This window comes from Convolutriloba macropyga, chromosome 8 (assembly GCF_964194025.1).
Source record: "Convolutriloba macropyga chromosome 8, txConMacr16.3, whole genome shotgun sequence".
NCBI lineage: Eukaryota > Metazoa > Xenacoelomorpha > Acoela > Convolutidae > Convolutriloba > Convolutriloba macropyga.
Window position 1 is genome coordinate 20094177 of NC_134475.1, and position 26495 is coordinate 20120671.

A 26495-nucleotide genomic window follows, 5' to 3' on the forward strand; every position below is an offset into this window, starting at 1 on the left:
ATGCTTGTCCTCATCTAAATAAACTGCTTCTCTTATTGTGTTCAATTCAGTTGCTGTTTTACCTATTACACTTATTTAAAATGATGCTACTGGTTGTATTGATTCTTTGTTTAGATTTGAGTCGAGTTTTAGTTTTGGCAGCTTAAACTATTAACTTTTCAATTGTGAACTCTTATTTCTGTTACATCTTTAATTAAAAATTTGGACTGAGGGTTATTTGCCCGAGGACAAGTTTTTATCTCAGTCCTCCCCTGTGAATCACATTTTTAACATCTTGCCTTTTCTCTGCAAAAAAATATTGTTTGAAGCGATTTCTTGGGTCCAGTTGTCTTTTCCAAACAATTTGTCTTGTTCGAGTACTTCATTTATTATTAGTATTGTTTAGTATTATTAAATTGTTATTGGTCTTTCAAAGCCTTGCTTAGATACAACTTGATGGAGTCGATTTTACAACATAATTGTGTTCGAATTATGCTTTTAATCCATGAAATGAGAATATATAATGTTTCATTTCGAGCAAAAATAGACCTTCATCTTTTTAAAAGCCGCGAAAAGAAGTAAAGCCAAGCCCCAATTGATGCCATTATTGAAACCAAGCGACATGATAGTGCTCTTTTCTTCAAAATTCTTGCCTAATTTGATACTTTTCAGGGCTGGGAGCACCAATTTTTTATTGTCATGCAGTGCATTGAACCAGAAACAAAATACCAGCAGTTAAAGTCACATTTTTGAAATTTCCCGACAACTCGTTAACAAGTTTGTAACAACTTTTGGAGGGGGACCAATTTTTTGTCATTGTAATGGCGTGGGATATTTTGAAACAAAAAACATTTTTTAAGGATTAAGCGTAATTGATGGTCAGTTTTTTTTACGAAAAACATCCGCAAAACACATGACCTCAGAACACAATGATCTGTAGCCAATATTTTTCTCCAACGAATAAAAGAAGAGTAATAAATTTTGAAAAGTTTCTCTGTCTTTCTTTATAAAATTCTTTCAAAGCCTTCCTTAGATTCAACTTGATAGAAACAATTTGACATAATTGTGGTCGAAATGTTCGTTAAATTCGTTAGATGAGAATATAGTGTTGTTTCATTTCGCTCCAAATTAAATCTCCATCTTTTTATGACCAGTGAAAAGAAGTGAAGCCAAGCCCTAATTGAAGCCCAGCGACATGATAATGCTCTTTTCAAAATTCTTGTGAAATTGGATCTTTTTCAGGGCTAAGAAAACAATGTTTTCTTGTAGTTTTTTTAATCAGAAACAAAATACCAAATAAGAGCATTCAGAGTCATCCAACATTTCTAATTTTTTCCGTCAAATGGGTAATAAGTTGGCTTCTTACAAATTTCACAAAGGCTGAGGGTGGAGGGACTAATTCTTTTGTCATTGGAAAGACGTCGAGTATTTTGAAACAAAAAAAACATTTTTTTTAGGATTAAGCATTTGAAACAATTGGTCAGTTGTTTAAACAATATATCCTCAAAACACATGACCCCGAAAGACAACGATCTGTTGCCAAATTTTTTTAACGAATCAAAAGATAAATAAAATTTGAAAAATTTATCCGTATTGCATTACGTTTTTACTAAATAACACACCAAATGAAATCATCGCTCAACCTTGTCCTAGTTTACAAAAAATTCGGAATCGAATGAAATTTAAAACTTACGTAACTATATCTGATTTGCTTCCTGTTCAAAAACTGATTTTAATGGTTTCAGTTATAACGAAATGGAAAAAAAATTATTTTTAAATAATTATCAGCAGCTTTTCTTATTCGTTTTCCAGCATTGAATGATTATATTTTTCTTTTCCTGTTTACCTGTCTCTGCACATTGTTCAGCTAAATGTTCAGCAATTGGTTATCAACGCTTGTGAGTGTAAAGTTCTGATCAATTTACTCTTTTTTAAAGCTGTTTGCAATTGTCGCATTTTAAAAATGTTCGAAATGTTACTATCCTTGTAGTGGGTGGCAGAGATGCCAGTTTTTTGGTTATAATCTAAATATTTGGATAATTAGTTGTGAATTTTTGGGGCTAAACTCTGAGTTTATAAGTAAATATTAGTCATGGATTTTTGGTACTTAAATAGTCAATAGGATATGTAGAAGAATGGAATTGCTATCTTTTTTGTTTACTTTCTTTGTTAGATATTTAAAATTTATGGCGTTTTCGCCACTATATAGTGCCTTCATGTGTCAAGTTGCCCATAAACCTCTTATTTTTCTTGCGACTTAATGGCTTTTTTGTTATCAGATAGTTTTTGCAAATACGAGTGGTTTACTATCGCAGTAAGTCTTTGCGGTTTTCGTTTTTGCGGTTTCGGTTTTTAAATTATGCATTTTCTTTTTTTGCTTGTTTATTTGTAGTTCGCTGATCATTTAAACAACGGTGCATGCAAATTGGTGACATTCGATTGTGAGCACTTATTTTCTTTGGTGAAATTTTTGATTGTGAACAGTTATATTTGTTAAATCTTTAATTAAAAATTTGGCCTGAGGGTTAATTGCCCGGGGACGAGTTTTCATCTCAATCCTCCCCTGTGAATCATTTTTTGAATATCTTGCCTTTTATCTGCAAAAAATTACAGTGAGAAGCGATATCTTGTGTCCTGTTGTGTTTTCCAAAGAATTTGTCTTGATCGAGTACTTTTTTTTGGTATTATAAAATTATTATTGGTCTTTCAAACCCTTGCTTAGATTTAACTTGGCGGAAATATTTTGACATAATTGCGTTCGAAATATTCGTTAAATTCGTTAAAATAGATCTTCATCTTTTTAAAAGCAGCGAAAAGAAGCGACGCCAAGCCCTTATTGAAGACCGGCGACATGATAGTGCCCTTTTTAAATTTCTTGTGAAATTTGATTTTTTTCAGGGCTAGGAGAACCAATGTTTTCATGCAGTTTTTTTAATCGGAAACAAAAAACCAAATACGAGCAGTCAGTCATCCAACCTTTCTGATTTTTTTTCCGTAAAATCGATTACAAGTTGGCTTCTTACAAATTTCACAAAAGCTGAGGCTGGAGGGACCAATTCTTTTGGACCAATTCTTTCTCTGGAAGGACCGATTCTGAAATTGGGTATTTTGAAACAAACAACTTTTTTTGGATTAAGCATTTTAAACAATTGGTAAGTTTTTCAATATATCCTCAAAACACATGACCTCAAAAGACAGCGATCTGTAGCCAAATTTTTTCAATGAAATGAAAAGACTAATAAAATTTGAAAAGTATCCGAATTGCATGATATTTTTTAACTCAAATAACACAATTTAAATCACTGCTCAACCCTGGTAGATACTCAAAATTAAGGAATGTAGCGTTTTTTGGAATTTTTAAATCGCCTCACTAATTTGCTGTTTAATTTATTAAACGCCATCATGTGTCAAATTGCCCATAAACCTCTTATATTTCTTGCGACTTCATGTTTTTTGTTGTCAGATAGTTTTTACAAATACGAGTGGTTTACTATCGCAGTTGTTCTTTGCGGTTTTCGTCATACCATCCGCATGATTGTGCTTTTTCGTGGTGCTTTTTGCGTATTTGGTTTGCCTGATTTCGTTATACCAACGGAATATAGGTTACGTAATTTTGTCTAGTATGTTTTTCGGAAGACATTTTGAAATTATGCATTTTTAAAATTTTTTTTGCTTGTTCCTTGGTTTTTCGTTGATCATGTAAACAGTGGTGCATGCAAATTGGTGACAATTCGATTGTGAGCACTTGTTTTCTTTTGTGAACGTTTTTGATTGTGAGCACCAATTTTTGTCACATCTTTAATTTAAAATTTAGCCTGAGGGTTATTTGCCCGAGGACGAGTTTTTTTCTCAATCCTCACCTGTGAATCATTTTTTGAACATCTTGCCTCAGGTTAGAAATCGAATTTTAGTCAGACTACTATCCCCCACACGTCAATTGTTTGAGAGCAATTCCTTAGTTTCTCCAGTTTTTTAACGTATTTTAAAAGTTTTATTACGACTTGGAAGTTGTTCACGTTCTTTTTCGATTTTTTGGTATACTGGAACGCGTATTGGTTTGTCACTTTCGGCGCCGATTTGAAATGCTTTACCTTGAAAAATCCGCAAGTTTCAGTAGTCTGCTTGGGATAAGTTGTGTGTTTTGCCTTATTAAATCTTCAAAGCATTATTGGTAGCAAAATCTTACCCATAAACGTGCATTCAATCAGCAATGTTTTGAACACTGAATAAATGTTTAATGGAGCATGGCATCGCGTGAACTGAATTGAATAATTTTCCTACCCTTTCATTCCATACTTTTGTCAAGTAGTGTCGATTTTGATTACTTTACTCTTATTTTATATACAAACACTTTATCATACAGTGGAGTATGTTTTGAAAAAGTAGCGTGCGTTTTTGCAAGCGCTGGCTCTGTTGTAATAAATTTCCTTTTTTACTGGAAACGATATGGGAAAAGCGTTTCTACTATCTTGATTACGTTTCACATTCACTGCAAGAGCAACAGCAGCCGTGTTTATTTTGTACATGAATGAAGCTTTTGAATTATTGAAATTGTTTAATCTTGGTATTATTTCAGGCCAAATAGATATCGAATGTTGATTTTTTTTCTATTGCTCATAAAATACGCACTACTTTTGTGTACGGCCTTCTCTTTTTGTAGTAAATATTCATTGAATGAATAAGCGGTGGTCCGTTTTTGAGCGAGGATTACTTACTCTATGCGATGTTGCTTTCGCCTAGCCTGGCTAATGGAAATACAAACGAAACTGTCAGTTTTAAAAGATATTAAAAACCGCATCGGTAGATTGTCCTTTTGCTGCTATTGTTTAATTGCGCTCACACATTTTCAGCCTCATTTTTGTCAGGCAAGCTGTATATTGGTACAATATTGTTTTGCAATTCCTTGATTTTGAAAATTATATGCATTTCTGTGGCTAGTTCCATTTTTTGGCAAATTTAAATGCAAAATTTGATACTAATCGGCTTTTTGTAAATTTATTGATTTTTTTCTTCAAAATAGCTTTAATTGCAAAATTTACTGCCAATCAGCTTTCTGAGGAATAGAATTACAATTGCGTACGATTTGCAGTTTAATTAGGATTTAACTTGTTATATGCTGCTTTGACAAGGGCTCTGATTAATTTATGCAAATTCCTTCCGGCTAGAATTTGAGTTCAGATTTTAACTGCAACATGACATTAAATTTCAGTGCTCGTTTTAAATTATTACTATGAAAGGGATTCTGAGTTCGCTTGAATCTGACTAGCTTAAGAAACGGCATTTTATTTACGGCTTTTGAGCTCGTATATTTTCTGCAAGTTTTGGTTCTGAACTCGTGATCAAATTATGGAATCCATTCCATCTGTGCGAGCCAGTTACAACTTTTGGAATCAACTTCACGCAGAAACTTAAACCACGTTGGCGAGCGTGACATTTAAGTCTTAATCGCCAAAACCTCAAAAGTTTACGTAACAACTGAAATATTGCCTGAAGTGAAATAAAGAGCTAACTTAAATTCCTTGTAACTGTTATCATTGATAATTTCTTTTCCCTCGCTCAACTCAATATTTTCCAACTGTAAAGCGCGAGTTCTAAATTTAAAGTTCCTAGTAGTTTTATTATGGCTAAAATTAAACCTTGTTTGTGGGAAACAATTTCTTCCAAGGCAAAAAGACATGGTTATAGAGCATATAGAATCCGGAATTTGAGAGATTTTCTCAATTTTAGTGGCTTAAACGTCTTTGATTTTTGTTTACATTTCACAAAATATGGGCTACAAAAAGTGCCCCGTTGTTTTTCTACTTAGTATGTTTACAACCCTGTTATAACTACCTGCTAGTTAAGCAAAAGTTGTGAAGAATATTTCGGAATGTCCGTAAATAATTTCCCTTTTTGTTAAAATTTTGGGATTACCCCGTAAACTGTGTTATAAATAGCCACGCGCTCCTTGCGAAATTGCGTACCGATTTGTTTCGAACTCTTAAATTACAGCCCACACTTGTTATTCTACTCAAAACATTTATTACGTTATGTTGGACGCACGAGTTCTGGAGAACCTTTAAGCTGTTTTATGCTACCTTCGTTGATTTAAAACGGATTTTTTATTGGTTATCATTCTCTTGACAATATGTCTATCTTCTCTGTGTGATTACTCTTCTCTTTCTTCTGGATGAATGGGAAAGGTTTGGAAGAAAATAAAGTGAGTCTTTTCAATTTCTCTAAGGTATTCCCTGATTGCTAAAATTTTGATACGAGCTGTTTTTTTTCAATTGTGCTTTTTTAAGTAAAACCGCTGGTAGTTTACTGTATGGCAATACTAGTGTATCATCCCCTCCACCCGTAAGAATAATTGTCCTAGGAATCGAGACTGATTGCTGCTGAAAATCCATTAACGGGGTCTGGTCAGTGTTCTGGCCGATTATAGCTCTCATGTTAAGCTTTTGAAACATCCAGGGGTAACTTTCATATGATTTTTTTTGTTTCTTTTTAGATATGAATTGGGTATTGGTGCCAGTATTCACTCTAACAAAATTTCAATTATCACAACTTAGATATTAAAATTTTTCTAAATTTTGACATCTTTTCTAGCTGTATTTTAATTAACAGCTTCATTTCATGTCGCACATAAACGGATTTTTTTGTCGTTAATTCCTTGCAAATATCAATTGTGTGGTGATGTTGGTGTTTTTGCGCATTACCCTATCGTTTAATGCAGGATAAATATGCTACAGATTCGGTTTTAGTGAATTCTTTTGAGTAAATTTTGAAGCATTTCCCGGAGCACTTCCCGCATTTTGAAGCAATTTGGCCTTTTCGACGCCCAAAATAACAACTTATCGTCTTGGAATGCATGGAAATTTTTAAAAGCAATTTATCTCAACTTCTGATTTTTTTGTTTTCTGTAGCTGCGATCGTTGGTGGTGCAATCTATAACCAACATTAGCTTCCATCATACTCTTTAATTGACCTCGAATGATCTTTGAAGCATTTATTGTAATCGTGTGTGCCTTTTTATGGTAGTTTTTTAATGGACCGTGTAGATCATTTGTCTTAGGATGTTCTTTCGCCCGTGATCTAACCTTTCGTCTTGAGAAAAGGGATAAACTGGTGAAGCCCAAGAGCAATAAGTATCTGTTGCTCTCTTTGAGCCGTTGCAGAAGAATTTCATTGTGTGAAATTGAATTTTGACTGGTTTGGTCAGAGCCTCCAATATCTGTCGCTCTGTTTTTTCTCACTCTATGTAACACATATTAATAAGTCTTAGGCGACTCGATCTATGTAACATGTTTTGTTAAGTGGGCATCGCTTAAATTACATTTTTTATTGTAAGCATCGCTGTTTAATTGCTCTCGTAAAGTGTGTGACGCAATTATTGTAAACGTTGTGTGTGTTCTTTATGGAAAATTTTGCTTGAACCTTTTTGCGCTTTTGTTCTAGAACATTCTTTTGATTTCATTTTTCGAGCGACTTTTTTACGTTTTTTTACGTTTGACTGACTTCTTGATTTTTGCGTGATCTAAATTGCTCATGTTCAGAAATTAAATCTATTCTTAGATAAGACATTCCAATTTCCTGATAGCTGAGTGGTTAAAGTTTCAGTCGAGCATGCGGTCGTGGTTCGAACTTCTAGTCGCATACACTAAAATTTATGTAGCCTACACGCCAGCTCTAGTAAATTGCCCCGCCTGTAAATCGAGAGCAATTCGTCCGACTTTTGTCGGTTTACGTTTGTAATATTCGAATGTTCTCATAGCTGTTCAAAATGGTGAATGGTCGTGTGTCTTAAGATATTTCAAACACATTTTGTACACAAACACACAGAAATGAAATTTTTTGTCATCCAGTTTTTGCAGATTTAGATAACTTTTGGGTTCCTTTGAAGTAATCTATATTTAGTTCTGTTTTCATACACGTATTTTTTTCTTATACATACACTAATACTCTATAGCACTATTTTTTGATACCAAAAAATGACTGCACAAGGTTGAGGTCCAGACCCAAATTGGGCTATTATCAGACCCACTCAAACGCACATACGCTTGTTCCCAGACCGAAATTACAGGGTCTGAATAGCAGTTCGAGCGCAAAATAGTCTGGGCCATGGTCTGATTTAGGTCTGATCAGAGGTCAATTCGGTCTGAAATGTCTGGTCAGAGGTCATTTCAGTTTGAAAGATCTTATCAGAGGCTGATCCGAGCGCAGTTGAGTGTGATCAGAGGCCGTATCGAGCGCACTTGGGTCTTATCAGAGGCCATGTCGAGCGCACTTGAGTCTGAGCAAAATTTTTTTGGCCATTTGTTTAAATGAGTAGGTGATCATGGCTCTGTCACGTGTCAAAAGATTTCTGTTCTGCCCAGAGACTCATTTGCAGTCCCTTGCCTCCGATCAGAACAATCAGGACGAAGAGTCCAACCGCTAACAAGTGGTCGGTCCCTTTACGAAAAGGAATAGCAACTGTAGATTCAGACGTTTCTTAAATAACTGTCAAACTTCATCTATGGTGCCGCCGAACTTAAGCAATGGCTTGCGATTTTGATTTGACTTCATTGAATTTTCTGCTGGAGACGTCGGTTTTTATGAAATGTATATATTATAACCATAATTAAAGTCTTGTGCTTGTTTAGGTATAGTCTCTGATCAGAGCTCAGTTCTTAAGCAATGATTGCCTCTCAAAACGTGTTCGGACCAGAGATAGTTGAAAGTATTTGATGTAAATTGAACATGAACGTTGAAAAAATGATAGAATAATAGAACAAAAGATAACTACGAAGAGCAAGCATAAATTTGGTTTTTCCTAATTAATTGAAGCTCGGTTTTGTATGAAATTTGGAGTAACTTGTCATAGTTGCTTAATGATTGCCCACAATAGAATCCGATAAGGTAGGTAGGAGACTGAATCATTTTCAGATTTTGAAGAGAGCCTACTATTTGTCCCAATACACATAATTGTTCCGACTCCTCTTGAGGGAATGGAACTGCATACTCAAGTCGGTTTTTTTGTTCAGTCAATTTTGGCCGATCGATATATTCATCGTAGAGGGTTGAGACTGGTATCATTAGAAAGCTTGTCCAGCGTAGAATATGGAATTAAAATCATTTTTAATAGCCGCACAGCAATAGCTGGGGCTATTATTGGCCTTCTCTTGGTTTTTTACAATTCAAAGAATTTGAATTGTATTGGTGCGCTGTCCTTTTTTTTAAGATCTGTTCACACATTTTCATGATTTTTGAAGTCAAATTGGAGTGGTGATTTTGGTCACGCCGAAACAGGAAGTGGAGCAAAAAATCGAGTGGTTTTGCGGCGTCAAATTTGTTCGCTCTAAATTTAAAGTAGAGTGAGAAAACGGTGTTTGAACAAAAATTCGCTTTCTCGCTAGTGGTTTTTGTTCACATGCGGCAATTTCGCTTTGATTTTTTCTGTTTTTTCGATTTTTAGATCGGATTTTTTTAAATGGTTTTTCCATTCCATTCATAGTCCGTTCTAGGTCTAATTTTCTGTTTAGTCAATGAAAATTCTTTGAGTTGTACGTCAGGACGTGTCCTGCTATGTTTATTTCGTCGTCACGATTTTTGTTACGACCACATGACGTCACAACCACTTCAAATCTGCTTTTTGTTCGTTCGTTCATGCAATTTCAACTGAAGTGCGTGTGTGACGTCGCTTTTCGCTCTTAGTGGAGCGAGTTTTGTTGTTCCTTGCGTGATTAAGTTTTTTGTCACATTTGACTTACCTCACTGTCAAAAATGACTTCCTCACTTTGAAATTGACTTCAATTTACTTTAATTCAAAGAGATAAGGTCAAATGGGTTTGTGTCACTCTAAATGAAGGTTTGAGAGCAGCTAATAGAGGCATCAAAAGCTTATACAGATTTTTAATCAAAATGTAACATATCAGCCTTCAATGAAAAGACAAATTTTTTTGGTCTGTCTTTTTACTGTTTTTTTTTTTACTGCAGATCTACGAAGCTATTGCGGCTATTTTCTGGCAATCTGCCAGCTACGTTTTTAATTTTCGTTTTTTACAGGGAGTTATCGAGGTTTAAATTTGAGAAAATAGAGTGAATTCCGGTGAGATTTATTCACAGTTTCCGGAAGTTTCCAGACCCAAACAGCACTAACACAATCTTTGTAGACTCAAAGGGGGGCTTTTTCTACTTCAAATTGCGTCGAGAGTGCTCGGTAACTAAAAATTTGCCGTTTTTGCTAAATTTATTTGTTGATTATCAAAAACGCAGCATTTTTGATTTTTAACTAATAAAATATCAATATCTATAACATTCGAATAATTAAGTGTTCCTAATGGACAAACAGCCTTTGCAGGGCTAGTTTTGGACCAATCTTGGACTGGTATAATCCAAAAATAATTCGGATGGTAAGCAGTCGGTCGTTTTTATAAAAAATATGATCTTTTCCTAATTAGCTCCACATTATTGTATCTAATTGATTACTTGAAAGCTTATGGTCGTTCTGACTTTTAAAAGAATTTGATTTTTAAATAAATAATGACTTATTGAAGTTGTCTCTATTTTTCTCTTAATTTGGTCAACTTGTAGCTTATTTTCAGCAATGAAAGAATGCTTCTTCTTTCTATGAAATCAAATTTAATCATTTTTACGGTTTTACGCCTTAAGTTATAGTTCTCTGGATATGATACTAAATTTTTTTTATTTTTTAGGTATTTGCCCATTTTTCGCGTTTTCTAGTTTTATAACATTATCACGTTATTGACAGTTCATATATCACATTATGGGCCTTCAAAATAAAGCACAATTGATGAAACTAAAATCCTTGAAGATATAGATTATGATTTTAACGGCTTCGACACTACTTTCTCGAAGAATTTATTTGATTTTTTAAAATTTTGTCTTTAACTTTCGTTTTTACTTTGTCTTTTAGTCGTATGAAATTTCCGGTACAATGACCCGGTTTCATTGGCTTTTTATGGAAGAATAGATGAGCCGATGTTCTGATATTAGTAGATAGCTCATGCCTTTCATGACTCTGAAAACAATTGTTTTCCAAATTAAAAAAAACACCTAACTTTGCAATTTTGTTCCTTTTCTTGTCTGTTTGTTATCTAGTCTCGTTAATTACAGGCCAAATATGACATTATTGTTGCCAAAAGAAGGTTTCAAAAGGGTATTGGTGTCACACAATCTGATATTTTTGGAGAATTCGTTATGACTTTACTGGCTTCGACACGGGTTCTTCAGAAAAAAAAAATTTTTGATTTTGCCATGTTTGACGTTCTTTTGTAGACGTAAGACATTCTGGATAATTGCAATTCTCAGGGGCTTGGAAGAATAAACGAACCTATTTAAATATTTCATTCTATAATTAATGGCGTTCATGTCTTTGGAAATATTTTTTTTTCGAAAAAAATTGAAGTTTTACTTTGCACCACTTTTTTTAAAATTTTTTCTACCTGTTACCGATCTTCATTAATGAGAGGTCAGATAATCGCTTATCGGTGCTCGCAAAAAGTGCAATCGAACATATTTTGATGGCCATAGTATGGTTTTACGGTTTCGAAAGCGTTTTCTGCCAAGCTTTAATTGATTTTTGTTTGTCTATTTGTTGTTCTTTTTGTAACCGCATAAAAAATTGAATACCGGCACTTCTTAATTCCTTCTATAGAAGCATTGGTAATCGTACACCTATGGGGTTTTTAGTTGGTTTCTAGTGGTTTTCATTACTTTGAACTTAATTGTTTTGAAAAAAAAATAAGCGAATTTTTCAACTTTACTCTTTTTGTTCTTTATTGTCTAACTGTTACCAATCCTTTTCATTGACTAGTCCCATCTCTTTTCTGGTGAATTACAAATTATTTTGTTTAATATCAGTACTATCTGACGCAATTTTGACTTTGCTATTAGGTTTTGTTTTTTAAAACGGACCTGAAGTTTTTGATGTAATAATTTATGTTGTTGTTGTTTGTTTTTGGTGTTCGTTGTGACTCGCTTTCTTAATATTTTCACATCTCATCAATCTAATTCACTATTTTTCTCCATCACTAATTTATTTGCTTTGAAGGCTATCTTTTCGTTCATACACCAATTTTTTTTTTTAATACTTGAATTTTTGGGTTTTTCTATGTTCCTCATCTGGCAGACAATCATGCCAAAATTGTGGATGAGCGGGGTCGGAACCTTATGTGCGATCTTACATTACCGAGTCGCCTTGTTTGTTAAACATCCACATTTTTTGTTTTTCTTCATCTTTAGTTGTGCATTTGCTGACTTGTTTCTCCTTATTTGTTTTGTTAACCAAAAACGAAACAGGACGTAAAATAGTTTTGGAACAATTCAGATTGATATGTTGGTTGTTACTATGTACATTAAGTCGAAACTCAAACCCTTATTGTATACAGTATCTGCTTTTTTCTTATAAATGACTCGATTGATGCTCTTAAATAACGTTGCTGTAAATACTTGAGCAATTAAGAATTATTTCTCATCTGGAGAAAGAATTGACCTGCATATGATTATACCATTTGTGGTTGAAACTTCGCATGAAGTAAGCGATATAGAAACACTTTTAACATTACGAACGTTCGGTTTGTTTCGATTCTTAATATAGGCACTAATTTCATAATCTTAATTTATAATTTGCCCCTCTGAGGTTCTTAGTAGAATTTTATCCGCCATCATGATTTGAACAAAATGTGTAAAGGAGCAATTCAATTTCTCAAAATTTGTTTTTGTCAGTTTGCTCTGCTTTTAGGCATAAAGTTCGACAAGGCTCAAATTTTTTGAAATCTTGTTAAAAAATTGATTTTTTGATACCCGTTTTCAGATTTGTTCGCCGAAGAGTAAGTGTTGACTTTTACTTAATTTTAGTGGTCTAATAATGCCTTTTTATGGTTCTAGTTGTTTCCGATCAAAATGCAAGGAACAGATGGTAATGTATGATTCTCAGAACAATAGGAATTTATGTTGGTAGTGGTTGAACATTGCTCGATTTTCACAAGTGCTGAATTAACGAGTTCTTTCACGTGCAAATGCATTTTTCAACTTTGTCGTCTCCTCGAGAGCTCGAAAAATTATGCTTTAATTGAACTTGAATAGATCTTAATGCCTGAGAGTCTGTATTTAATTTGTTTTTCACTAAGTATCGCTCACAAAAATACATGCTATCATAGCCAGAATTTGATTGCTGGTCTGTATTGGAACCAAAAATAGAAAATATATAATAAATCGATTGATTTTGAATGAAGTGGCATTGTATGAATTTTTAAAGCCGTCGATTTTATCAAGGTATTGAACTGAAAATAAATTACGTTGTTTTTTCAAGCACATTTGGCGTCTGACGTTGAAAGTTTTATTAGATTAAAATAGATCAATAAAAGCCACACAATCGATTCAGATTAAAAGGATTTGCGAATTCCAGCCTTGAGATTGCAAAATTGTGTGATGTGTTTGAACATCATAAAATTCTATTTTGTTCTTAGATATTTTTAGTTCACTGTTTTGCGTCAGTTACCCCGTCTTTCCGCGCTACATTGTCAATTTTTAAACTTAATTTTTTGTTGTTTGTTTATATCTGCTTAAGTTGTTTTCGGATTTTATGTGAAGATTTTAAAAGGCATATTTATGGTATCATGTTAACATGCTCAACTGGAATCCAATTGAATTTTATATCACTGGAAATGAACCGAGAGAACTTCATAAATGCTGCCAGTTGCGATATAGTTTGTTGTCCCTTGCTGTGATCTAATGTTTTAGCATTACCACTCTCAGCTAATATTTATTTGGCCTTAAAACAATTGGTCTTAGAACAAATTATACAAGCTTTGTTCAAAGCTTCAATATTCTCAGATTTCAAACCGCGTTTTGTTTAGCATTCTTTCCTTTCGTTTCTCAAACGCAATGAACCAAGAACAGATCACTTTGTCCTCTTTTCATTCTACTTGTGATTTTGCTCCCTTAACTATGGAAAAATTGGGCATTTTTGAAGATCTTTCTTTTTACGACAGCTGTTCAAAGCAAAGTCGTCCAGATCTTTTGAATAGCTCGGCTTCCGGCCGAACTCTATCCTCAAACGATACTCTTGAAAGATCACAAAACTCAGATAGCACAGTGCGAGCTTCAGCAAAAAGTGCTGGCATTCAAGTTCTTACAGCAGATCATAGAAAAATTCTTGTTCAGCGGAAGCCTTTAAAAGCTTCCTGGAAATTGATCGAAAGATGTTTTCCGCACTTCTTTAGACCGTCTTGGCTGTCGCGATCTCATGAATCGCTGGTCTTCAATTCAGTTTACTCCTCCGCTACCAATCAAATCCCTCCAACTGGATTATCCAATCAGAGCTCAGAATCATCAGGAACCAATACCAATGCAGAATCCGCGATTAGCGACCTGCTGAGCCCATCGAACAACTTCCCTCCTCTTCAGTCAAGTCATTCGCAGTATTTTAATTCACATCATTTGGGTAGTCAAAGTAAATTACACGGTGGGAGAACAAGCAATCATCATAAACATCATCACAGACCATCATTAGCATTGGATTCGAACGACAATCTGCTGCTTGGTTCCGTGTTGGGCTCCTCGACCAATGACAATTCGGCATTATTTTTGGCCAATCGTAGCTCAACATCCAACTTACGTCATGCGAACCATGTGAATGCGTCGCCGTCCCCAGGCGTGGGAATAATTAAGCATACATTGACGAACGACAATTACCTGCATATGAATGGAGGTCCGAACGGAATGGGACCCTCACCCCTGGTCGTGAATCATAACTTGGGAGGTGGCCTGAACAATAGTAATAGCAGCTCTACAACTTCGGGAATCCGAACTAGTTCAACTACCAACCTGCAGCAGATGCACAGCTCTACGCTTGAGAAGCAGAAGCTTGACAGGTATGATCTTTAATATAATTTGAAGCGTAACCACATCTAACAGTGTTGCTTAAGAGTATTAGGTTAAGCCTTTCGCATGTTAGTTCTAAGGTTTGTGTACCATTTTCGTTTCTGCATGCCAATCAATTATGCCTTACGGATTCATAGCTTGTGTTTGAATTTCACTCGAGGGTGCATAGTTTATTAAAGTGATAAATTCAAATTTACATGTGATTTGCAACAGTTTGAAAACATGACAATGATTATGTAGGTCCAAGTCGACGCACTTTAAGTTCGGCTCGGGAGCCGGCAGCGCCTTTGACCTAAACAGACAAGAACCATGGACAGCACGCATAAACATCTATGGGTAGGTTTCTAAATGGATAATGACCTGTGTAAGTGCGTCTGGAAGTAACTAATCCCCGGTCAAATTGACCTCTGTTCAAAGTTATGTAACCAGATTGATTTGTTCCTCCAGTTCTGTCCAGTTTTGTCATATTTTACTTTCATCTTACTGTTTCTAACTGAGATAACAATACTGGTTAAGCTTGTTAAAATAGTAGTAAATCTTGAACTTCTTAATGATTTGGACTGCTTTTTTTAAAAAAAAATAGATGTTGCGCGTCTATATTCCTGTGCTCGATGTTAAGAGAGGATTTTTGTGATAAAGAATGTGATAAGTGCAAAGTATACATTAATGTTAACGTTAGAGTTGTAGAATTTTTGATATTTTAGTCTTTCCGTTTTATGTACATTTAATTCTTGGATTTTGATCCTGTTACTACTACTTCAAGTCACTGTAGTATTTTGGAGTTATCAATTTAGGAACAGGTGGTGTGCATGTACATTGTAGAGATTTTTAGAAAATGTCAGACAATTCTTTTGAGTGTTGGTTTTCGTGTTTTTGCGCTAGTGTTGCAATATTTGAAACTGCTTAAGATATATCTGGCTACATGACTATTTACCCAATGCCATTATACCCAGTGCCAAAATACCCAATGCCATTATACCCAATGCCAAAATATCCAATGCCATTATACCCAATTAACATTGATATTTTCGTTCCATAATCCGAGTACTAATTAGCAGACAATAGCTCTTACACGTATGGTTTAACAAGCTGATAATTTAATCCCATGTTCGATTGTGTTAGTTTCATATCAAGTCCCACGGGCCGCTGAGGCATGGCCATGGCCATTAAGCATAATAATTTATTCACTGGCCATGGCCATTAAGTATGTTAAAACATACGGGTAATAGCGACTGCTAATTTGTTGCCGGATTATTGAACGAAAATATTAAAGTACATTGGGTATAATGGCATTGGGTATAATGGCATTGCATATTTTGGTATTGGGTATAATGGCATTGGGTAAATTGTCCTGACACCGATATATCTATCTACTTTTTCTCAAGGAAAAATGTTCTGGATTTGGTTTGGTTTTTATGGTTATTTTGTTATATTTGTTTATAGAGGCTTTTTTCTTGTGTCTTGACAGACTGGTTTGGGAAAAAAACCACGGGAATAATTCAACTGAATTTTTGGTAAGAAGTAAACCCCAAGGAAAATTAATCCCTGGAAATTAACCCCCAGTTGACTGTTTAAGAACTGCGCGTTTGGCAGTGCCTCGCGTGCCATGGCCATGTCTTAGCGCTCCCTGAGCTTAATATATAAAACTACCACAGCCGAGCATGGGAATAAATTATCGGCTTAATTATTTTAAAACATCCTTTGAGAACAGATCAAATTTTTCCTAAATGCAAATGCAAAAATATTTAATTTTTGTTAATTCTCAGAAATTTCTTTTGGCGCTTTAAAACAGGCGAGGAGCTTTCAGGGACCACTTGATTTGATGCTCTGTACACATTTTTGCCTGTAATCGTTTATTTTTGGTTGGGTACCTACCAAAACTATTTAATTATTATCATGCTTCAGCAGAAGTATAGGTTAAATGACAATACACCCAATGCCATTATAGCCAATGCATTTTGATATTTTCGTTCAATAATCCGACTGCAAATTAGCTGTCGCTATTGCACGTATGTTTTAACATACTCAAGCGGATAATTAAATCCCATTTTCGGTTGTGTAGTTTCATATCTACTCCCACGGGGCGCTGAGGCATGACCATGGCCATTAAGTACGTTAAAACCTACGCGTAATAGAGACTACTAATTTGTAGTCTGATTATTGAACAAAAATATCACAATGAATTGGGTATAATGACATTGGGTATGTTGGTTGGCATTGGGTATAATTGCATTGGGTATATTGTCTTGACACCGAAAGATGTGTCTTCGGTTTTTCGGTTTCAAGTTTTTGGGGTCTATTTGGTTTATTTTTGCTTTGTTTCTGAGAAGTTCCGCTCAATAATTAGATACTGCATTGCTTGCTGTGAAATTGTTTATGGTTGAAAGGCTCAAGGACCAAAATTGCATTTAATTTGAACTCTGTTTATAAATGCTCTCAAACAAATTTTGTAGCAGTTGGAGTGGCCGTGTCGGCCTATCTTTTCGAGTGCCTATTTGTATGCTTAACTTCTTGATTATTGTGTGATCTAAATAGCTGTTTTTGAACATTTTAAGCTACTGAGCACAATTACACGGACTCTTTAACGGCAACTTACTGCTGAAGTTCAGATCAAAATTGTTCACAGAGTGGTTTTCGTACTCAATTTAAATGAACTAAATGGTCTGCAATTAACTGATGAGTTTATTTGCGCTTTCTAATCAGCCAAACGAGGATCTAAAGCCTCATTTGCGAACAATTCACACGTCGACTGTCAATTATGTTCAAAATTAATTTTGTTAGCTGGCACGTTTACTTTTGCCTTGGCTAGATGGTACCAAGGAAATGAATTGAGCGTTGTGCATGTACGACTATTCAGAAGCACGACCTTGTAAAAAATATTTTCACATGTATTTTAAACAGTTTTTCAATTTATGCCTTGTAATATACATTTTTCAACATGTCCAAACCGGCAAATATTTAATATATCCAAACCCATGAAATAATCGATGAGACCCTGTTCGCTTGTATAGTATGAAATTATCAGTCTTCATTTATAGAGTCTTATCGAAGTGCTGCAATTTTGTGAATTGATTTTGACAACGTTAGCTTTGTCGCTCAGCTTTGTTCATGTTTTGAGTGAGGTTTTCATACTATGGACGGAAATGGTGATTAAGAGCTGGGCTGTTTAGGGGACAAAGCGGGTCTCCCTCGGTTGAACGTGTTAGATTGACTAAGTGTTGGCTGGTTGAAATTGGGGAACGGCCTACCTATGCGCCATTATCGTCAATTGTTATTCATGTGTGCATAACCTCTTCTCGCTCTCTATCTAACCTAGTAACCCTGAAAAGAGATTACCATAGGATTAGTGAAAGTCCGTGGTATTAAGAGATATTAACAATATGCCATGCGACCTAGTTAACCATTTTACCATTTTAATCCACCGCCTGCCTGATTATTCATCGAACGGTGGAGTTAGTTGTTCACTTTAGTATCGCTTTACCTGTCTGCATATCTCTTGTATAGCATACCTGAGCACAGTATTGCAGATGCTTTGAACAAATCGAATATTCAACATACATTTTTGCCATATTTGATTTGTGAAATCAAACTAGGCGAGAGAGAGAGAGAGCGCTTTGTAGTGAAACCGGTGTTGCTATATCTTTTGACTCGATTTGCAGTTCAAAGAGCCGTTAAGCAATAAGCTGCTCGCATTATTTACCAATTGAATTATCGTTAGGGAGAATACATAACCGTTATGTTATATGTTAAGTTATGTCTAGTTCACTGAATGTTATCGAGTTCTGCCGGTTCGCGCCACGATTCCCGTAAAAAAAGCGACTGTTGATAGTTAGATAACTGTAGAAAAGCAGTTTCTTGGTTTCATCTTTTACTTATCAGGCAGCTCTCTAGTGATATTATGAAACAAACAGTGTTTATCTACTGATCACTTTGCGCTTATGGCTTTTTGATAACAATTGGTACAGAAACGGCGTTGTTGTATGTTTCACAATTTGCTTCTATTATATTACATTGGATGTGTTTGCGCTCAATCAAAGTGTGTCAAAAGTATGTATTCAAACTGAGCCATTCTCTTTTATGGTAGCACGCTGAGATTGCAGTTAAGTTTGGTGACTATTGTTTTGGGCCATTCTGTTTGAATGATCAACTTACACCAGAGAAAGTTATTTCGCTGATTAGACTCTCAAATTCTTCAGGACCATAATAGGGCGGCAACTGATTGTATAGGTGATTTAAGTGATTGATTTTTCTATTTTGACAACTGTTTCTCGTCGTTATGCGGAAAGCCCTGAAATTAACCGATTTTTGATATCAATCACATATGCAACCCAACGTATGTTTTTTTTGGATTATGGGCCAACTGTTGCGATCTGAAAACTGAACATTGAAGATTTACTCACATTTAACACATTAGTTAGACTGAAATTTCAATGGCTTGTATGGGACTTATGATGGATGTTTCTCTCTGAACAAGATTTCACGTCTCCCTATTGTTACACCATGTCTAAGAGAGATTGCTTTATTTACCGATGAAACCGTTAAGTTGAACTGGAACGAGACCCTAAGCTACGTTGTTTTAAACCACGTAATCTTGTTTATCTTATGATTTAACCCGCTAGTTTGGTACTCTATAATCATGTTACTTTTTGTTTATTATCGAGGGTTTTGGTCAATGTCTTGTTGGATCAGATGACGGATGGAGTGTGAATTTAAATTGTCCTCAAGAAAATAAACAAATCAAAGGCAGTGTACGAAGTTCGCGAATTTTTGTTGTCTGATGATTATTCCAAAATAACAATAGCCCACTGTCATTATGGGAGTTTGCTGCAGTTCAACTGCTAACAGTCCCATATATAAAAGTATCCAAGAGTTAGAACTGCCAACCCCAATTGAAGCTTACTATGAAAACCATCAGTTCACGAACAGTTCTATGAGTTCAGACACTACTCAAATCATTTCATCCTCTCAAGATACAGAAAGCGCTACTTGTGAAATCTTCCCTCTTCTCGGCCAAGAGTTCTACCCTAATTTTGAAGGTCTCTACTCGGAGATTGTGGCAACCCAGATGCGAGCTACGAGATCTTCAAATCCAAATCGGCCTAATTCGTTCACGTGTAACTTTCAGGACTGGTCTGCAGGTCATATGACCGGTGATAAGGTCAAATTTTCACCATCAGCGCATGGTGTTATTTTCCACCTGGCAAGTCCGCCGGCCAAACTGAAACGAGATCATTTAGTTACCAAGTTAGACTGCTCGTCTAATATTGGCGTTCAGCTGAGACAGCAAGAAATTGAAAGTTCGGAATTAGAGGAAAGTTACAGCGCCGATGACGAATGTAATAATGGCGGCACTAGTAGTAATAACGAAGAGAGTACTAGGGTGCTACTAACCAGAAGTGAAACTAATCCATTTATTAACCTGCAAGTTGGGACTGCTGCGGCTGCGGCTGCCAAATTCAGCCCGAAAAGTCCCCATAGAACAACCATGATGGGTTTGAGTGCAATTAAAAGAAGGCACAGTAGCAATTCAACATATGCCAAAACTACTTGGCAATGTAATAGGATGCTGAGGTGAGTCGTGTTCGCTGTCCTTAAGTTGAAAAAAGTTTTGTTTATTCGGGATCAACATGTTTGATGGGACTGTTTACTTAGAAAATCTTTGTACTAGATTAAAATTTTCATAGCGTCAGATACAGAAACCTTGAAATTTGGCGTTTTACACTGGTGATTTTTGATAGCGTCCTAATTTGAATGACAGTGAGTAAGCACACTTGTCTAGTTATCGTAGGTCTGTGTCCCCATTAGTGATCTTTTTTGCTTGATCAAATATGCGCTCAACTTGAACATCTTATAGTCCTGGAATTGCGATGCTTCCGTCTTAGTTCACTCACTACCAATGTTGACGTATCGTTTAATAAATGAATGGAACGGTAATTAGAGATATTTGTAATTACATGAAACATCGTAAGGATGCCAAATGTTTTTGACGTATTCTATAAATTAATGGTCTGGATATCCGTTTCGCCCCATTTATTTGATTCTTCTTACCATGTTTCGTTTGAACATGGATTATCCGAATACTAATTAGTATACTCAGTATTTGAATCATTTTGTGTCAATTGAGATCGAGTCGAATTTCGCAATGTTGGCTAGCTGCAGTTTGTAGTTTTAATTTCAGATTCACCTATATATAGCAAGAGTGCTTGTCGTTTTTGTGCATGTTTCAGATAGTTCCAACATAGTTCATTATAAAGTACCCTGCGCAATTGTTAACAAATTCAGAGATTCAACAGTGGCTTCTTAAAAGATCTTTTCTGAAACCGCTGAAGTAATGAGTGAAAGTTAAAGAACGAGTAGCGATGTAACATTCATTCTTTTGCAGGGGCACTTAGGTTTGAAGTGTAAATAATTTTGCAGTTTTTAATGACTTCAGAACGAAGTTTTTCTGCCGTTTATGCATTTTTTGCTTGACCGTCTTAAGTATTTCTAGAGTGGTTTTGTAAATTCATGCTATTTGTTTGCAAGCTCATCGCGGATATGTGGTTGGTTATCGTTGCATTTTGTTCTGTTTGTTTAATCGATAATCATTTGATGAAGAGGCTGAAATCATTTTGGAACAATTGTTTCTTTGATGGTGGGATGATTCCAAGTACTTTATGGCTACGAGAAAAATCTTGCTGCTGAGCAGTATGACAATTTAGAAGTCCGAATAATAAATTCATATATCATTAACTTATCGATTTAAATTATATTCTTATAGGTTTTTTCCCCAATAGTTATAAAAAAATTTAAATCCAGATGAAAAGGATTTCGGGTTTGTGTAAAGTATAAATTCTGGCATCTTTTTGCTATATTTTTTTATTGCAAGTGTGAAAAAATATAAAGAGATGAATTTATAAATTATTTATTGTTCTCAAACGAAGATTGTAGCAATTATATTAGTCCTATGGTCTTTTTAATGCAATTTTTCGCTGGACCGACTTTTCGTCTGACTCATTTTGACTCAAAATGGGATAAACAATAGCGCTCGGAGGGCTTTAATTGACCGAGCAGCTCTCTTAGAGACTTACGCCCTATTAGTCTCTAACTATGTGATTCATCGAAACTGTTTTGAGACAATTTCAAGGTGTGAAGGCGGTTCTTAAAGACTAAGTATTATTAACTAAGTACTGTTGTTTTGAAAAATCAATGATGTCTTAATTTGAATGAATAATAGCCGCCCTCATCTTCTCACCCGGCTATTATTGCGCTCGTATTTTTTTTTACTTCGTCAAACTTTTTTTTCGCTTTACCATTTTGCCGCTTTTTCGACATTTTGCGTGAAATCTTTTTGACTTCTCTAGGCTAGTTTCTCTCTTCTCTCATTCTGCTAAAAGTGAATTTGAACATCAGTTGCTAAGCAAAGCAATTCAAAATGAACAGAGTCGGTATAAAAAAATTGAAGTCAGAAATAGAAACGGGATAAACCCATAAAGCCCAATTTTAGATGCCCGCTATTTGAACGTCGTTCCTATAAGTCTTAGTTACCATCTCTAATGCTTATTGGTATTGATAGTAGCCCCTGTAGCCTCTCTCTAAGAAACAGAAGTACGTTATGTTCAACTACGAAATGCCATCAAAATAAATCGGACTTAAAAAATGTTTTTTGTACAAAAATCTTTTTTTTTCAATATCTTCTATTCTTTCAATCCCAATCATGCTTATTGGAATCAACGGCGGCTATTTTCCGGCAATCTGCCGGGTTTGTTTGTTAATTGCTATCGAACGAAGTTTGTAGCAACTATGCAAACGTGTCTTATGCTAAATATTCGCTCGATCGTTTCGACTTTTCGTATTTTTTTTTACGCATCTGACCTTTTGCGTGATCTAAATTTCTTTCATTTACAATTTTAAGCAGCCGAACTCAGTTAGCGGGAGTTTTCTACCAAATAGACAAATGAATAATACGGCAAAATTCGTGTCATTTGTGTTCCGACCCCACTTGTGGGGGGAGGAACTATATACTCAAATGGGTTTTTTTTGTTCAGTCAATTTTGGCCGATCGATATATTCATCGTAGAGTAATGTGAATGATATCATTAAAAAGCTGGTCCAGCGTAGAAGTCAAAATAAAAAAAAAGATTTTTTTGATTTTCCTTTTTTTTCGAGGAGTTATCGGGGATTGAACTTTTGTGTGAACGCGGGTTATTTGTTCACTTTGTGTGACTTTTCTTCAAATTAAGATTTTCTGTGAAAATAGTATTTCAAACTTAAATTTCTTGCCAAAAAATGAAGCAATTTTGGGTTTGTAATAGACTAAAGGCGGTAAAAAAGACTAGTTCTGGTCTTATAGGGAGCTTCAATATCAAAAAAATTTGAAATCTATTTGAGAGCTCTTTTTTTATAAATTTTTTCTACTTTTTTTTGCTTTTTTAAGTCACCTAGAGACAAGTCACTTTTCATATCAAGGTTTGTTAATGAAAAACCTCCATTACAGTCGAATGAAGCCCAATGAACAAAAAAATCGTTTAAGGAATTGCTCAAGTTTTTTAAATTCGACTCTGAGTTTTCGTAATTTTAAATGAAATTTTGAATTTCTTTTTGAGGTTTTACTAATTTTTGGAGTCTTATGGCATGGACTCATTGACTAACAGTGCAATATATTCCGTAATGAGATATAAGTTAACAGATCTAGTGCTTTGAGTGGACAGCTAATGGCATTTAAGACTTTAAAATTAATTTTTCAAAATTTTTTTCGAACATTAACCAATCATAAACTTATTATAGTGAACTGTACGTCACTCTCTGTAATAACAGCACCCTCTTCTGTCGAACTCCAACCAATTTTGATCTAGCTGGCGGTTTTATCTTCTAACTTTTAGGAATATGACCTCAATGACACAAGATTTCAAAGGGTTTCAATTTTTTTGGACGTTTCCTCATTATTGGTTACTTTTGAAATTTTTATCACATTATCCTAAAATTGACAGCTCCTATTGGCTTAAAGAAGACGTTCAGTGGATCACAGGTAAAATTTTTGGAGAAAAGTTTTTATTTTCAAATGGCTTCGACCTTTTCTTCGCGCACTTCTCTACTGATTTTTCGGTTTTTGCCTGAGTTTGTTGTTGTTTTCATAGTCATAAGACTTGTTGCGATGTCTTATTGATCACATATGCATGACAAACATCCCCATACTCATATTGAAGCATATTTGAGCGTATTTATTGACTGCCGTTGAAATTTATTGAATTTAGTGGCTGTTAAGAATTTAAAAATAATTTTTCGAAAATTTTTTCGAACTTTAACCAATCTTGAAATCTTCGTGAACTGTTAGTCAAATTCAGTTTTGACAGAACCCACTTGCTTTCTACTGCAAGTAAATTAAATCTCGTCAGCGGTTTTATCTTCTAACTATGATTATATGACTTCAATAACAGAAGAATTAAAAAAAAATTTAATAAAAATTTTTCGTATTATTGGTTACTTTTGAACTCTTATCACGTTATCCAAATATTATACACATTATCCAAATATTATTCTAATCCCATTGTGTTTTAAATACATTCACTGGATCACAGATAAAGTTTTTAGAGAAAAACTAATGGTTTAAATGGCTTCGAAATTTTCTCGCACTTTTCTGAATTTTGGTTTTTGCCTGTTTTCACAGTCTTAGATCTTATTGTGATCTCTTATTGATGATCTTTGCATGACAAACATTTTTTCCTGCCATCGTGTTATTTCTGAGAGTAGTTATTGAACTGTGTTAAAAGCTTTTGAGTTTAATGGCTGTTAAGACTTTTCGAAAATTTTTTTTGAACATTAACCGATCCTAAATTTTTTTGTGGACTGTAAGTCAGTCTTAGTACATACAGGATCCCTTTTTATTTCTAGTGCAGCCAAATTTAATCTGGTTATCGTTTTCATCTTATACCTTTTATTTTAGAATTTCAATGCCACGAGTTTTCATATATTTTTTTTAAAAATTTTGAGTACTTTTTCTCTTTTTTGGATCCTTTCGATATCTTGTCACATCATTCTATTACTGATAGTTCCCATTAGTTTAAGGAAGACGTTCAACGGACCAAAGATAAAGTGAAGAGCTTATGATTTAAATGGCTTCGACACTTTCCTCTGGCACTCTTTTTCTGAATTTTTGGTCTTTGCCTGTTTTCGGTGTTGTTTTCTTAGTATTAAGACTTACTTGATCTCTTATTTATTATCTCTGCACGACAAACATCTTTTCCTGCCGTCGTGTTATTTCTGATTGTTTATATTGACCTCTGTTAAAAGCTTTTGAGGTTAATAGCTGTTAAGACTTTAAAAATATAAAAATAGTTTTTCGGCATTTTTTTGGAACATAAACCATCCTAAACGTTTTTTCGTGAACTCTCAGTCAGACTTTGTAGTTTTGGGATTCCAATTTAATTCTGATGCAGCCAAAAATAATCTGGTTAGAGGTTTTAGCTTCTACCTATTAGTTTTAAAACTTCAATGCCACTAGTTTTCATATATTTTTTTAAATTTTCGGATCTTCTCTCTTATTTTTTGATCCTTTTGAAATCTTATCACATTATCCTAATACTGATAGTTCCCATCGGTTTAGGGAAGACGTTCAACGGATCATATATAAAGTTTTCAGAGAGGAACTTATGATTTAAATTTCTTCGACACTTTCTTCTGGCACTTTTCTACTGAATTTTTGGTTGTTTTCTGTCTTTGTTGTTGTTTTGATCGTCAATAACTTGTTTTAATGCTTTATTTATTGACAAAATAAGATTGGCAAACAAATTTTTTGTCCCATGGAGGCATAATGTAGCGTATTTAGCGGATTCCGTTGTAAGCTAATGAAATTAATGGCGTTGATACTACGAGTTTTCTCAAAAATTTCGTGGTTCTAATTATTTGTTCATGTTTGATTTTTTGAAATTATAATGATAAAAAAGGAAAGCCATTGCTGTTAAAAATTGAGTTGTACATAGAAAAGTTTTTGGTGAAAAGTTCATTTTTTAATGCCTTCGACACTTTTCTCGTTCAATTTTTTCGTGAAATTGCTGTTTTTGCCTGTTTTTGTTCTTTCGGTAGCCGTAAATTGCTGACAAGTCTCTTTAGCTTGTGATTGAGGATGGAATTAAAGATATTACCCCAATGTGTTAAACTGTTTATAGCCCTTAGTCTTAAAGTTTATGTATATATTTTCAAACATTTTTCAGTTTTTGTTGTTCTTTTCGTCAAGTTGTAACTTATTTTCATCAATGAGAGGTCACATCCAATTTCTTGTGTTTCAAAAAATAACATATCTACTGATATTATTTGTCACCGATGCTTTGTTTGCTGGAAAATATGCGTTTTTATAAACCTTTTTTGAGTCGTCAATTAGTAGAAATGAGAATTGAATTGAAAATACTTAATGTTCAAATAATAGCTAATGATTTTAATGGTAGCAATAGTTTGTGTTTTCGCAAATCGTTTGTAATTTTTAATTTTTTTCTTTAGTTCGTTTCTAAGGCTTAGTCTACACAAAGACATGCCTTTTGGTTTTGTAATAACTTTTTAGTAATTTACCAGGGATTATTTAGTTAAAAGCTAATGATTTTTAAGACTTTTGAAATTTCTGGTTTAAAAAATGTTGATTAATTTTTGAATTTCGCCTCATTGATCGTTCTCTTTTT

General features: G+C 34.6%; 1 protein-coding gene across 10 annotated transcripts in view; it reads left to right on the forward strand.

Moving 5' to 3' along the window:
* The first annotated feature begins 1782 nt into the window (after positions 1–1782).
* LOC142344563 (uncharacterized) overlaps positions 1783–26495 on the forward strand; it is a 74023-nt gene continuing 49310 nt past the window's right edge. For 2 of the 10 annotated variants that reach the window (XM_075396329.1, XM_075396330.1), the window contains exons 1-2: positions 13721–14837; positions 15088–15183. In XM_075396329.1, coding sequence (XP_075252444.1) covers positions 13849–14837; positions 15088–15183 — 1085 coding nt within the window. In that variant the 5' untranslated portion in view covers positions 13721–13848. Of the gene's footprint in view, positions 1878–4716; positions 6179–13715; positions 14838–15087; positions 15184–18242; positions 20419–26495 lie in introns of those variants that run through there. The other 8 variants (XM_075396332.1, XM_075396333.1, XM_075396328.1 and 5 more) reach the window with 8 other exon arrangements.